General features: G+C 51.0%; 5 protein-coding genes across 5 annotated transcripts; 2 read left to right on the top strand and 3 right to left on the bottom strand.

The window, feature by feature from the left end:
* Positions 1–174: 174 nt before the first annotated feature.
* BDV17DRAFT_301463 (cellobiose dehydrogenase) lies at positions 175–3084 on the top strand (the record flags this gene model as incomplete). Its single annotated transcript, XM_073764263.1, has 8 exons — positions 175–223; positions 369–547; positions 604–1924; positions 2001–2125; positions 2207–2300; positions 2361–2409; positions 2467–2558; positions 2621–3084. The coding sequence occupies 8 exons, from the start codon at positions 175–177 to the stop codon at positions 3082–3084; spliced, it is 2373 nt and encodes a 790-aa protein (XP_073618664.1).
* Positions 3085–3593: 509 nt separating this feature from the next.
* On the top strand, positions 3594–5298 carry BDV17DRAFT_255395 (putative extracelular serine carboxypeptidase). Its single transcript, XM_073756927.1, has one exon. It carries the CDS (start codon positions 3607–3609, stop codon positions 5176–5178), a length of 1572 nt encoding a protein of 523 aa, XP_073618663.1. The 5' UTR covers positions 3594–3606; the 3' UTR covers positions 5179–5298.
* A 192-nt stretch (positions 5299–5490) lies between these two features.
* BDV17DRAFT_288415 (uncharacterized protein) lies at positions 5491–6294 on the bottom strand (the record flags this gene model as incomplete). Its single annotated transcript, XM_073761403.1, has 1 exon — positions 5491–6294. The coding sequence occupies one exon, from the start codon at positions 6292–6294 to the stop codon at positions 5491–5493; it is 804 nt and encodes a 267-aa protein (XP_073618662.1).
* A 941-nt stretch (positions 6295–7235) lies between these two features.
* Positions 7236–8018, bottom strand: BDV17DRAFT_288414 (uncharacterized protein; the record flags this gene model as incomplete). The annotated part of the gene is made up of 1 exon (XM_073761402.1): positions 7236–8018. The coding sequence occupies one exon, from the start codon at positions 8016–8018 to the stop codon at positions 7236–7238; it is 783 nt and encodes a 260-aa protein (XP_073618661.1).
* A 3665-nt stretch (positions 8019–11683) lies between these two features.
* BDV17DRAFT_288412 (uncharacterized protein) lies at positions 11684–14690 on the bottom strand (the record flags this gene model as incomplete). The annotated part of the gene is made up of 5 exons (XM_073761401.1): positions 11684–11748; positions 11856–12096; positions 12260–12520; positions 12576–13079; positions 13989–14690. The coding sequence occupies 5 exons, from the start codon at positions 14688–14690 to the stop codon at positions 11684–11686; spliced, it is 1773 nt and encodes a 590-aa protein (XP_073618660.1).
* Between the last annotated feature and the right edge of the window lie 164 nt (positions 14691–14854).

Genomic DNA, 14854 nt, shown 5'->3' with positions numbered 1-14854 from the left:
TTCATATGTGTCCCTGCACTTTGGAAGTGTTCTCTTTGGCTTGAGGTCAGAAGGCTTGCCTGCTCTTTACTGTTCAGTTCAGTTCAGTTTTCGATTCGTCCTGGTGACGATCGATTTCATTCCTTCCGTTCCTTCCCTTTCGTTCTTATTTGATTGATTGGTTCGCTCTTTACCATGTTTTCGTCCATTCGCTCGATTGCTGCCCTGGTGGCGGCTGGTGGCTGTATGTCTAACCCTAACTCACCTCCCTCTCGCCTGCACTGGCTTCTTCCCCTCACCCATCCACCCAAAATATCCCTCCCTCTCTCGCTCTCGCTCTCCCTTTCCTATCGAGCAGGCGCAGTTCAAACTAACACCGCCCCGAACAGTCCTGGTCCCCGTCCTCGCCCAAGCCGGCGACACAACCGTCTACACAGACCCGGACACCGGCATCGTCTTCGACACATGGACCGTCGAGGCGTCGTCCTCGGCCGCGGGGTTCACCTTTGGTGTTGCCCTGCCGGAGGATGCGCTTACGACTGATGCGACGGAGTTTATTGGGTATTTGGTAAGTCTACCATATTCCCCCTGATGGGATTACCTAGGTAACAATAGGCCGATTAGAAATGCGCCTCCTCCGACACAACAACAATGACAGGCTGGTGCGGACTCTCCTTTGGCGGGTCAATGAACTCCGACCTGTTACTCGTCGCCTACGCGCAAGACGACCAAATCCTCACCTCGTTCCGGTTCTCATCGGGCTACGCAATGCCAGACGTCTACGCGGGCGACGCCACCCTTACCCAAATCTCTTCGACCATCGACACAGACGGGTTCGAGCTGCTTTTCCGGTGCGAGAACTGTCTTGCCTGGGATCATGAGGGGGTTACAGGGAACGCGACGACGAGTGCGGGGCAATTGATCCTCGCGTGGGCGCAGGGGTCGGAAAGTCCGACCGATGCTGCGTGCCCGGATGATTTGAGCCTGGTGCAGCATGAGGCGCAGGGGATTTGGGTGGGTAAACTTGATGAGAAGGCTGCGAGTGCGAAGTATCAGAGTTGGACTGAGCTTGCGACTGAGACGGTTGACGGGACATGCTCTGGTTCTGGCGGCGGCGGCTCCGACGATGTCGAGGGTGTCCCTGTCCCTAGTAACGCAACATACGAGTATATCATTGTTGGCTCCGGGCCCGCGGGTATGGTCCTGGCCGACCGGATTAGTGCAACAGGCGCAAAAACCCTTCTTATTGAGAAGGGGCCACCCTCAATCGGTCTTTGGGGAGGCGACATCGGACCCGACTGGTTGAACGGCACTGACCTAACAAGATTCGACGTCCCCGGTCTCTGTAACCAGATCTGGGTTGACTCGGCTGGCATCGCATGCCCCGACAATGACCAGATGGCAGGATGTCTCGTTGGTGGCGGCACGGCTGTGAACAGTGGGCTCTGGTGGAAGCCGTACAGCAAGGACTTCGACGAGGGGTTCCCCGAGGGGTGGAAGTACAACGACGTCGCGCCCTCTGTGCAGAAGGTCTTTAACCGCATCCCTGGAACCACGACACCGAGTATGGACAACAGGCTTTACCTCGGCGAGGGACCCAGCGTCGTCATGAACGGTCTTCTTGCTGCGGGATGGAAGGGAACGACATTCAACGACGAGCCAGAGGAGAAGTACCGCTCTGTCGGGTACAGTCCATACATGTTCTCCAATGGACAGCGTAACGGCCCGATGGCGACGTACCTCGTTGACGCGAACGAGCGGAACAACTTTGACCTGTGGGTTAACACGAATGTCCGCCGTGTTGTGCGCGATGGTGGTCTTGTTACGGGTGTTGAGGTTCAGCCGTTCAATGAGGGTGGTTATGAGGGGACGCTGAACCTCACGGCTGGAGGCAAGGTCATCCTTTCTGCGGGTGCTTTTGGCACGCCGAAGATTCTTTTCCGCAGTATGTCCCTTTTCGTCTCTTTCCTCCCTCATCTATCTTGGTTTGAGAGTGGAGGAATGTTAATATGTGTCTTTAGGTGGAATCGGCCCCGAGGACCAACTCTCCGTCGTCAATGGCTCTGCTACAGACGGCGACAGCATGATTGCCGAGTCCGAGTGGATTAACCTCCCTGTTGGCGAGAACCTGATGGATCACCCTAATGTATGTGACCCCTTGTCTGAATATGCCTTATAGATACAAAGTGAATATGATGGAATTGGGCGGAGTGCTAACAGCTCACAGACCGAAGTCGTCATCCAGCACCCCGACATCGTCTTCTACGACTTCTACGGCGCCTACGATGACCCTATCCCCGAGGATAAGAACAGTTACTTGAGTATATCTCCCTTCAGAAACCAGAGTCGATGAATGAAGCGGGGATGCTAACGTTATTTAGCAAACCGAACTGGCCCTCTCGCGCAGGCCGCGCCGAACGTTAACCCTGTGTATGTCTCCCTCCGTCCCTCAACACAATATGAAATGCTAATAATAATGGCTTGCAGCTTCTTCGACCAAGTCACTGGCCCCGACGGCATAACCCGCCAACTCCAATACCAGGCTCGTGTCGAGGGAAGCAACGATGTCGCTGATGGCCGTACGCATACCCTTTCCCCTCCAAACCCAAATAACCGCAGTCAAAATACTAATACTGAGCAGACACAATCTCCATCTCCCAATACGTCGGCCGCGGCCAAACCTCCCGTGGCAAACTCACCATCAACAGCGCCCTAAACACCGTCGTCAGCAAAACCCCCTGGCTACAAGACGACAACGACACCGACGCCGTGATCCAAGGCCTTACGCGCCTCAAGGAATCCCTATCCAACGTGCAGGGTCTCACATGGGCTTATCCCACATCCAACACAACGATCGAGTCTTTCGTTAATGGACTGCCTAAGACGGGTCGCGGGAGTAACCACTGGATGGGATCTTGCAAGATGGGTCCTGATGATGGGCGCGATGGGGGTGAGGCTGTTGTGGATCTGGACACGAAGGTTTATGGTATGGAGAATTTGTTTGTGGTCGATGCTAGTATTTTCCCGGGGATGATCAGCACCAACCCGTCGGCTTATATTGCAACTGTTGCGGAGGCAGCGTCGGAGAGGATTTTGGGGCTGTGAACTAGCTACTAGGTAGCTGGTTTGTGTGAGAAGGGGGTGAACGGGAATAGTGAGCGGGGAAGAGGTGCTTGTATGTTAGATTTGTTTTGACATAAGGGAGGATCCAATAGGAAAACTTGTTGTTCTAGACCTGTCTGACTGGTTCAGTTTATTATGCTCCATGGAGAAGTATGTTCATTGTTTTGAGAAGGGCCTAAATGGTCATGGACGACGCGGTTCGGTGATGGTGGCCCGATCCACGGGTAGGGGCCGGCTTGGACCAACGCCCCGAACAAAGCCCTAACTCGAATCTTTCGTTACAAGCACACACCAAGATCCAGGAACATGACTTCGTCCGCTATCTTTCGCTATCACCGCTCTTATCAGCCGATTGCACGATGTAACTCCAATCTTAGCATCGCCGATCACTAAACCAAATTCAGACTAAACCCATGCAAGGTGATCAGCGCCGCCATAAAGCTGACTGCATCTCCTCAGCAGGTCCTCCCCTCCCTCCCCTTTCCCCTCATCCGCATCCTCACAATGCGCCTCACAACTGTTCTCCTCTCTGTCCTGGGGACTCTCCCAGTCGCGCTGTCGGCTTCGTTCAAGGAGTATAACTTCATCACACCAATCGACCACTTCCACAACGAAACCCGCTACGAACCACACACCAACGCCACCTTTAACCTACGCTACTGGTTCGACGCAACGCACTATGAGCCTGGAGGCCCCGTGTTCGTGATTGCGGCAGGCGAAACGAGCGGCGAGGACCGCTTCGAGTTCCTATCGCAGGGGATCGTAACGCAACTAGCGGAGACGTATCACGGACTCGGAGTGATTCTTGAGCATCGGTATTACGGGACAAGTTATCCCGATGACGAGGATACCGTTACGACGGAGGGTTTGAGGTTTTTGTCGACGGAGCAGAGTCTCGCTGATCATGCGTACTTCGCAAAACATGTTGTCTTCCCCGGACTAGAGGACCAGGATCTTACGGCCCCCGGGACGCCGTGGATCGCGTATGGCGGGTCCTACGCCGGGGCGCAAGTTGCATTCCTGCGCAAAGTATACCCCGATATATTCTGGGGCTCCGTCTCCAGCTCCGGCGTAACAGCCGCGATAATCGACTACTGGAACTACTACGAGCCCATCCGGACGCACGGGCCAGCAGACTGTATCGACGCAATCCAGACAATCACGGACATGATTGATAGAATACTCATCGACCGCCCTGATGAAGAAAATCTACACGCCCAACTCCAGGCTACATACGGTCTCTCACCCCCACTCAACAACACGGACTTCGTCAACCTGCTCTCGCAGCCGCTAGGCTCTTTCCAGTCGAGGAATTGGGATCCCGAGACGGGCTCATATGAGTTTAGGCACTTTTGTGATAATATTACCGCTCCGGCACCGCTTTACCCGCCTACTAACCAGACTGCAATCTTGCCGAAGTTGGTCGAGAAAGCCGGGTACAATGCCTCTGACGCGACGCTGCTCGCTTCGATTAGGAACAATATCGGGTATTTGAACTTGTCGAACCCAGACCAGGAGGGAACATCGACAGCGTCCTCAGGAAACAGCACAGGTCGTGGATTACCGAAGAACTCCGGCACAAGCTGGAACTACCAAGTGTGCACAGAATGGGGATACTTCATGCCGGGCTCTAGCGTGCCGAGCAGCATCCGCCCGTTGATCTCAAGATTGATTGATCTAGAGTATACATCCAGTTTCTGCGCTTCCGACTTCGGCATACCATCGCCCCCAGATGTGCAAAGAATAAACAAACACGGCGGATTCAACTTCAGTTACCCGCGGGTTGCTATCATCGGCGGGGTCGCTGATCCCTGGCGCGATGCGACGCCTCTTGTTACGGGATATGAAGAGAGGAAATCGACTGATGAGGAGCCGTTTATTCTGGTTAGTGTGGATGCGGATCATGTTTGGGATGGGATTGCGGGGGCTGTTCATCATTGGGATCAGAATGGGTTGTCTGGGGAACAGGTTGAGGCGGGTGAGAGGCCTCCAAGGGTTATTGAGGAGTTGCAGGGGGAGATTGTTAGGTTTGTGGGGGTTTGGTTGGATGATTTTGAGGGGGAGCAGGATCTTTGAGTGAGGATTTAGTGTAAGCGAGAGGATGATGTTGGGTTGGGTATATAACCTTGATTCATCTTACTAGCTGGATTTGATACAGATAGGTATAGTAATAGCCATGGCATGCTTCTACTGTCTACTCGCAATGCCAGATGTAAGGGGTCATATAAGGTATCTCGATATCTGCGGGACTATGTGTAGTCATTATTTCAAGAGACCAAGAGAGGAAGAGTCTAAGAGAAAGACATATGAAGGACACAAAATACCACTTTTCTCACAACGGCAATAACATCAAAGCACCTAGACATGTACATAGACATGTAGTCTGCCTTACCTAGGCAACGCCATGTTAGCACGATCTCTATAATTCCATAGAGCTCGATCGCCCCGGTAACGGTCACCATCGCTCAGAGGACTAGCAGTGGTCTCGGCGTCGGTCATTTCAGCATCGCCATTGGCATCCCCATTAGCAGCCGGAGATCCATTTCCAGCGTTTTTTGTCGCGTTCCCATCGGAGTCGGCATACGCAAATATACCTGTCACTACCGCTGTCGACGCCTCACTTGGCGCTCCATCCCCATCTTCAACCCCAATCTCACCCCCCTCCTGTGTCTCACCCTCACCTTCAGACTCATAATGATTCTCAACCCACGGAATCCTAGCATGTTCAAAAACACCAACCACCCTTCCCCACGCGCTCCTGACCACATCACCCTCAACAAACCACCCCCACGCCATCCCGCCGGGACTATCAACCCTCGACCGCGCAATACCAGCCGTGATCCCGAAAAAGTTAGCGTCTTCCTCTGCGCTCTCGAGATCGGGAATGAGGACTGTATCCGAGTCGCGAAGTTGTTGCGCATTCGGCTCCACCTCTATCAGTAAGGGGAAGGTATAGAAACGATTGAACGGACCAAAGGCACCTGGCTGAAGAGCGTCGCGGAAACCAGGGGCGTATGAGAGGCCCCTTAGCGGGTCGCCGACTTGCGGGGCGGGCTCGGTGGGGGGCCAGATTGGGAGGAAATATGCTGCTTCTTCTTCTTCGTCTATGCCTGGTTGTGGGTTGGGTTGCTGAGGGTCGGCTTGGTCATTAGAACGGGCGTTGCGTTCGGCGATGTCAGAGTGGATTACCATTTTTACGCTGGTGTTGGTGTTAACCTGGTAAAGGTTCGAGGAGTTATTAGCAGAGTGGGCTATTCGGGTTTGGTAACCGGGATATTGTAGAGGTATTGGGGTGTTTGATGAGTTGAAAAATGCTACCAGAGCTAGCTGGACTTTATATCCCCTCGGAACTCATGAATTCCAACTATGATATGGCTATCATCGGATATGGGCTTTGAGGACATGGCTGCTTTGTATACTGGATTGAGAGGTATATTACTTGTGTGGCTTTGTATTGAATTATGGGTCCAAGTGGGTTTCCTATTTCTCGCATCTTTGAGAAGAAAGGACATTGTACGATTTTGTCCCTGTCTCGCTCCAAAGAACCATTTGTAAGGCCTTTGCTCGAGAACTTCTTGTTCGACATTCTTCCATATGAGAATCAAACTGGTGCTTTCGGACTGCGACTTCTTCAACGGATTGTATGAAAAATATAATTAGAGCCATATTGTCAACAAAGATCACTTTAGTCGCACGAAACAGTGGCGGTCGTATATCTTTTTCCGTCCATTGAATTGAACGATGGGAGAATGAAACAAGGTCAGGCTTTGAGGCTTTGAGAATAGGCCAAGGCGATACCACTTTGATGAAGCCCTTGAAATTTGTCTCCACTACAGTCGCTTTGCCGGCTGTACTAGGGTGTCAGACTACAGCAGTAGGCACGATGCGACATAGAATCATCTATCCAAGCATCGCTACTCCAGTGGCTTTTGTTATATTCCCTCATGTCAAGCTTAGCATACTGTGCAGGACGCCGGACGGGGAGAAACAGTGCTATAGCAACGGGTAAGTTCAAGCCACTGAGTGGCTTAATGAGCTTAGTAACAGATAGTGGTGAGTCCAATTGAACCAATAGTAGTATATTTAATACACTATGAGACCGAGTAAACCAAACAAATCATCAGAGATAGATCCTACCGAAACCCCAAACTTGGCCTCGTCCCATTATCGAGATTACGTCCGTACAGCTCTCCATCGCCATCAGGAAAGTAATCCTCTTGCATTTCCAGCAAAGTCCTATCAAGAGCCAACTCTACGCTCTCGGTCAGTATATGGACGCCCTGCTGCTCATCCTCATTGTCCTCATCGTCTTCGGACGCTTCAACATCCTCCACATCCGCCTCCTCATCCTCATCTTCGACCTGGTCTTCTTGCGCGCTCGTTCCATTAGCTGCTTGGAGTCCCTCTGGTGCTTCCTCCCCATTCAGCGGGGTAACAAGCGCCAAAGTCATCGTCCCAACCTCCGTAACCCTCCCACTAGTCATCATAAGCACCCCGTCTTCCTCATCAAACCAATAACCATTGCCAACGTCACCAATAGTCGGTAAATCCGCCGGCTCGTCATGAGCAAGCTGCATCCGCACCATCCACTCCGCAGTAAGGATCAACTCAGTTAACGGGATAGGACGGAGACTCTCGCCGAGTTCACGTGCCCTCGGTGGCGGCGTTACACGGACGAAGAACGGGTGTACGAAGATGCGGTCCTCGATGCCGCGCGTGAAGTAGGCGTGCCCGGTGGCGTTGGCTGCAATGCCGTAGACTGGTTGAGTTGTGGGTGTGAAGGAGTTGTGATTTGGCCAAGGGGGTTCGGCGCGGGGCGATTCGGGTTGGGGTCGGTTGCTTAGTGGTGCCGGTGGTGTGGTGGTTGTTGTCGGCCAGCCGTTTGGCAAGATGATTTCTTCGTCGCTGTCTGACATGTCGATCCTCAGAACGTCTTGGGAGATATTGGTGGTTGGTGGTTGACTGAGGCTGGGCATCTGATCTGGCCAGTGTAGTATAACGATGGAGACTGTTATGCAAAAGGCCGCTTTTCTAATGGGCTGAAATTATGCAAGGAGGAGCAATTGTAAGAGCACGGCTTATTCATTCACTTATGGCTATTGTTCTGGTTCTCGATATCGACACCCGATTCATTATGTGTATCATCATATTTTCCATGATTTATGAATTCATGAAACACAGAATGAACATATAACGCCGGCATAGTTTGGTCCTTGTCTCACGGGCTTTGTATGGGGATAGTGGTAAGTCCTCAATGGACCTCAAAGACGAGGGTAGCCTAGCAACTTGTATAGACATTGCATTCTTGGTACGGGTTGCCACACTTCCATGCGTGCGTGCAGACGAGCCGGCAACCTGTGGTGCCCCAAGCGGACCTCTAATGCCAGATCTAGAGAGCTTTGTACTGGCTTTAGGATGAACTTCTGATTATATAAATTTTCATTGCGAAGCGTTTTTAGTAGATGCGTCACGTGGGGTAATTGAGAGTATCCCCGATCCTACACAGCCCTAATTCACGATATTTCAGCTTTCAGTTCTACAAGCCGGCCTCCCTTCGCCTTGAATTGTGGTCCTAGAAAATTGGTTCTCAAGGCACTATGCATTGGTATACCTAAGGAGAAAAAAAAAGATATTTCGATTGATATTGCTTTTATTCAAGGCCTTTACATTCAAGCCTCAGCATCTACTCCTGCTCCACAAGAAGAATCTGAACATCATAACAAACCTTCAAAATCCTCCCTATACCAGTAGAGACCCTTTCATCTTTACTTAGCCACACACCCAGCGTCTTCTCCCGGCGTCTCAAAGATTCATGATCAACCGAACCAGCAGCCATTAAAGTGTCCACCGTAGCGCGCTTGAACCGTTGTGCAGCTCGACTACCCAAGGGCTCCACGAAGACCAGGTGGTCGAGATTGAGGATCTCGATTACTTATCCTCTGGCTTGGTAAAGCCTGCCGCTGGCGGTTTGGGCGAGGCCCACGGGATCCCGATTTGGGGATACTGAGGCTCGCGGGAGAATGTGCCGACGTTAAAGTAGGGCATTTTGGCATTGGATGAGGTGTTTGCCGTTGTTGAGTCTGTATGATGAGGAGTTATTGGTATTGTTGTGAGGGCTGAGAGTGAGTGACTTAGCTAATTGACCTGTGAAGTTGAGGGAGGCTTGGTGAATATTAAGCTGCTGATGTTTTGTGTTGGCTTTCATGTACGTATCCTGTATTTTGGACAGGAATGATAGTTGTAAAGGGCTGGTCTTTTACTACGTTTCATAAGTCCTATGATCTTTACCATTCTTTGCTGACCCTCACACTGAACGACGAGCAGAAAGACTGGATAGCAAAGACTGCGTTTGATAGATGTGAAATCCTGTATATGCTATGCGTTTCGACTCCTGGAATCCGGTTTCACTGCTTTATTATACTTCCTTTAATGCCAGTGATAAATGTCGATTGTTAGATCAAAAATCCACAGAAACATATTTGGTAGTACCTACTTTGTTCGAAACAATGGGACCCTTTTCAATGACTTTCTGTCTGTAGACGTCACTTCATCGTGTTCAAGGTGGTGATAGGAAGCCCCGTCAAGACCGCCAAACGGCCATGCCGCTACCTGCACCAGTTCCTAAAGGGGAGAATCTTACAATGTCCAGCTCGATAGGCCAGTTGTGTGGAAAGCGCAGACTGTCAGAAAAAACGACGACTTACCTTCATCAGTTCTAACCCCCACACTTTGGTACTAATTCATTGTATGCCAGTATTGCCGAGCCCCTGAGAGCAGGCGTGCTATTATTACAGCCGAATCCTTTCTCCGAGTTTACAAGATGATCAAGCACTACATGTGATTAAGCACTGAATGGCAAATAAATCCACTCTTGAGTTCAGTTCTAAATCTGAATCTTATTGTATTCACCATTAGTTTAACTATGTAATCATCTTTGCTCGCCAACGCAATACAAATCGCGATAGCCCTTTATAGAAAGGCGGAAAGAGAACAATGGAGCCAAAGCCTTTGATAAAGAATTTTGCTGTAACAGCTGAAAGAGCATCATCCGGCCTAAGCCTTTGTGAAGAATCTTGCTTAGCAAGATTGCTGCAGTTCAGGTACGGGAACCGAGCGACAGGCCGTGTCCGTAAGCTGCTGGTATTCCCACTGCGTGCTAGCCACGGTCAAAGCGCTAGAACCCTATATTGCGTGGACAGGTAGACCCCTGAGCATCTGTACTAAATATCCAAGATCCCGTAGCCCTCGGAGCAGGTATATTTACACTGTAATCTTCATCCCCACGATCTCTAGTACACAGAGGAAATATTTCTACTGATGGACGACAAAATGATCCTAAGTCTCCTAGTCACTACGCTCTAAATAAGCAAAACGAGCAGTCCGCCTCTCAAGATCAATTTTCCAAACTCTAAAGATCCATCGCATAAATATACCTAAACAAATTTAACGACCCCCCTCAACCAACACAACTCTAACATTATGAAAAGCCCTCTGCACCGTCCCCTCACCATCAAACAGTAACCCATTCTCACTGACCCAAATACCACGCGCCTTCTTCCCCTGCGTAACCTTACTCCTCGACGATTCCTGCCCCGACGCAATTTTCATCAGGAGATCTCGGTTAGCGGGTTGAAAAGTCTGCTTTGCTGCAAGGCGGTCTGGTACGACGATGATTAGACGGGAGAGAGTGAGGATCTCGTTCACTTTTCCTCGGCCAACGATGAGGGAGTTAGTAGCGCCGTTGACTAGGCCTGAAATTCCGATGTCGCCGATCTTTGGAACCGGTTTGCGCTCCGCGGACTTGTGGAAGTCATAGAAGTAGTTGTACATTTTGTGGATTGTTGGTAGGTAGTTGGTAAGTAGGCTTTGGAGTGAGTGGATCAGAAGGGATAACACCGTAAAGTATTTATATAGTGTTATATTGAGGTATTCAGGCCCACTAGGACGAAAGCCTTATGTGGACCCTTGACTGAAAGGAAAAGGATAACTTTGTTGATACATGTTTTTGTCCTGTAGAGGATGCGGACAATGTATCCAATAAAGCGGCCCATAAGAGGTACATAGAATCATTATCTTCTACTTCCTGGGCCCGTCCTATGATGTTCTTTACATTTAGCCTTCAGATATCTGCTGAGATACGAAAGTTGTTTGCGCATCATCTTTGGGGTCTTGTTGACGATACCCTAGTAGGTACGGATTTACGGGAAGTTCAAGATCTACGTCTGCAGTATATTTAGCTGGATATCTATCTCGCGCATCACCCCGTAGGCAGTGTGTTTTCAAATACTGGCTGAGTTAAATAAATGATTCAAGATCTTGTTTTGTTGATCTAACTCCCAAGGACGTGTGTATTTAGTTGAGTATCTCAAGAAAGGAAATCGCAAGAGAGCCACGAAATGCAAAACGAATGTAATCTTCCAGTGGAAAAGGTCCAAAAAGGCCAGTAACAGAGGCAATCAGAGTGTATGTCTAGACACAATCGCATTCCAGCCACTGGACTGCAGTGCCAGTAAGTAAAACCAACCTAACAACAATCCGGACAGCAATCAGGACAATAACCTCTCCCATAAGAGTAGGAGGATCACGAGGAGTTCTTCACAACAACAATGGTCACATTGTTAACCGTTGGCGGCGGTGCTGCTGGTGCTGCCATGTTAGTAATCATCGTGTTGCTTGGACCCGAGCCCATGCCCATGCCGCCTCCTCACATCGGCGGTCCAGCACTCTGCATCGGACCGGGATAATTGGCGTACCCATTGTAGCCGTTGGGTCGGCGGGGGCTAGGGTCATCGTGCCCATGTTGCCGGATAGCTGGGACTGGGGCCTGTCGGACGTCATGTAAGGGGCGCGGGATACCATTGAACCACCGGAGACGGAGCGCGCACTGGGATTATTGTTCCCGGGATATAGTCTCGGGTTGAAGACCTCGTCATTGTAAGGTCTCTTTCGTTGTAACCGGATCGGCGGGTGTAGTTTGACATCCCCGAGGAAACGCTGGATATCGTAGAGCGGTTATCGTAACTGGGTCGGCGATCGTAGTTTGACATCCCAGAGGAGGCACTGGAGGGTGCGCGGGATACCATGGGGCCCTCACCAACAACCCTGTGCACGCTGGGAATCGGTGTCACCGTTCCGGTGCCAATGATGAGTTAAACACCATCGAGCGGTTGTCGTCGTAGCCGGATCGTCCAGACGCATCTGACAGTCGAGAAGACGTGCGAGAGACGATGGACCCCTCGCTTGGGCGGCGGGCACCGTGCATCAAAGCACCATAGCCAGAACCTCTACGAGTAGCGGAAGACCCTGAGACCATAGAGCGGCCATCGTCATAACGTCGACGGGAGGTCGAACTCGAGGACCCTGACGTCCGTGAAGAGGTCCGGGACACTGTCGAGTCAGGGCTTGGTCGACGAGAGCTCTGCACGTGTGTGCCATTATCAGAGGGCCTGCGCCCTGCAAGAGGTACTCGGCACCTTGAACCCCGAGCTGGAGCTTTTGGGTTTGATTGTGGCCGCAGATGACTCAGAAATATCAGATAGTCTGTCAGACCAGGTGCGCGAGTTCCGAGATGTGGAGGACCGCGACATCGTGGACGCCGAGTCTTCGCGACGGGTCTTCGGCCTATGAGAAGTAGAGCTCTTGTGGCTCGGGGCCCGCGATATCTGCGAGGCAGAATCTCCCGGGTAAATTACGTCCTGGTCGTACTTGGGTCTTCGATAACCGATGGAGATTTGGGAACTGGAATCGGGGTGCTTCGATCTCTTGGTGGTTGAATCCTTGAGGGCTGTAGACTTAGAGAGGCGAGAGCTGGTTTCATAAGGGGGAAGGGTCTCTTCGTACTTGGATTTTTCAGAAGAACTGGAGACGTGAGAGCTGGAGTCATGGTGCCGGGACCTTTTGGTTGTTGCATCTTTCGCGGTCGAATCCCTGGGCACGCTGGGCCCGGCAATATACGGGGGCAGTGTCTCCCAGTCGTCCTAGTCAGACCTCCTAGAAGCAGAGAACTTGCGAGAAGAGTGGCTGACGTAGGAGGAAATACTGTCAGGGAGACTCAAAGCGGGTGGTTAGTAGAGATTGAGACTGTCGATTGATGTGTGATGACGGGACTATGGGGTTCCTGCGGCCCTCAAATAGGACGAGGCAGGCGGGTTTGGGATCTATTTCCCCTAAGTATGGATGTCGTTTGTATTCTCATGAATTCCTAGGTCTAGACCCTATCCAGAGATGCAAAGCTTCTTTGTCCTACTAATCATTCTCAGTGCGGCAATAACGAAGCTTAAGCAAAGAAGATAGTCAAGATTTCTCTCAGCTGAAGATCCCTGCGGGTCCCTAGTTCAGATTACAGAGATGTATGCGGGAGCATATAATGATAAAAATACCGATGATAGAAAAGTCCCCATGATGAGGCACCCTATGTAACAATGATACCCGACTACGCATTCTCAAACGAAAGAAAAATTCTAAGATATATTTCGATTTATTCTCAATTCAAGTAGACCATGGAACAATGGAACTCCCAATATCAACTCCGATAGACAATCAGAACATTTATAGAAAGCGGGAAAAACTGAACCACAATAATGCGAGTATCCCATGGAAGGTTAAAAATCGTGAACATCAGAGCAAGCCTGTATGCTTGGACGACCCAGAAGCGGGAACAAATACGACCTCGTTCCCAGACCCTGGCAACATGAACGAGATGATTAATACAAGTCATGTGGGCCACGACGGGCCATGGTAGTCTTGGTAGTCTTGGTAATAGTCACCTCTCGTACTCTCACAGCGGTAGTCGTTGTTCTCCTGCCAATAATATCACTGTCCCTCCTTTGGGAAGAAAGAGAGCACACTTCACTACCACGGCGGGGACCCATGCTAAGACCACTGACCTTACTGGATAGTGCGGACATGCCATCGTCATCATCAATGCCAAAGCGCGCGCCTCTGACGAAGGCGCCGTAGCCAGAGCCCCGAGGGGAGATGCTCGACTTGCGGGAGACGCTGCGTGGCGCTCTCGATATTATGGTGACAGTATCGCCATTGCTCATACGGCGGATTTCGCTCGGCGCCTTGGACGATTTGGAAACGCCCGAGAACATAGATTTGTTTTCGTCCTCCTCGTCGGAACTGGGTCTTCTTACCATCGCACCCCACTTGGAAATTCGGCTAGCAGCCTTTGACATTCGCGATCTGGAGTCATCAGTGTTTGACGGGGTGACCGTAGTACCGGAGAGCTCAGAGATATCAGACAATCTGGAACTACTACCTCGTCTAGACAACTTAGTGCGGCGATCAGATGATGCCGACGAGGTAATAGAGTTAGGGGAGTAGCTGCGAGATTTGGAGCTCCTACGGCTCGTAGCGCGTGATACTCCCGAGTCGGAGTCGGAGTCGTCACGCTTTGATCTTCTCGAAGAAGCTCTGGACACCATGGAATCGGAATCACGATGGCGGTGGCTCTTGGATGCTGAGCTTCTCCAGGAGCCTATGGAGACCTGAGAGGAAGAGTCATCGGGGTAAATGATGTCCTTGTCGTCACGCACCCTGGAAGAGGAGGACCTGCGGGAGGCCTTGCTGAGGTGAGAAGACATGTTGCATATGAATGTAAATAGCTGAGTGTGGAGATTTTTGGAGGATTGCGTTATTGTTGACTGGCTCCAGACGTTGGTTTGTTGTCTGTGTTGGAGTGGAGCGAGGCTGTTGAGCTGTTGTGTCGTGAAAGTCATTTTGGCATGAATTGCGAGGCCTACTTATG

Source organism: Aspergillus undulatus, assembly GCF_047715775.1.
Source record: "Aspergillus undulatus strain CBS 261.88 unplaced genomic scaffold BDV17scaffold_8, whole genome shotgun sequence".
NCBI lineage: Eukaryota > Fungi > Ascomycota > Eurotiomycetes > Eurotiales > Aspergillaceae > Aspergillus > Aspergillus undulatus.
This window is presented reverse-complemented; position numbering and strand designations above follow the sequence as displayed.

What these genes read in the sequence shown, in the direction of transcription:
- BDV17DRAFT_255395 (XM_073756927.1), top strand. Translation starts at nt 3,607, where the DNA reads ATGCGCCTCACAACTGTTCTCCTCTCTGTCCTGGGGACTCTCCCAGTC.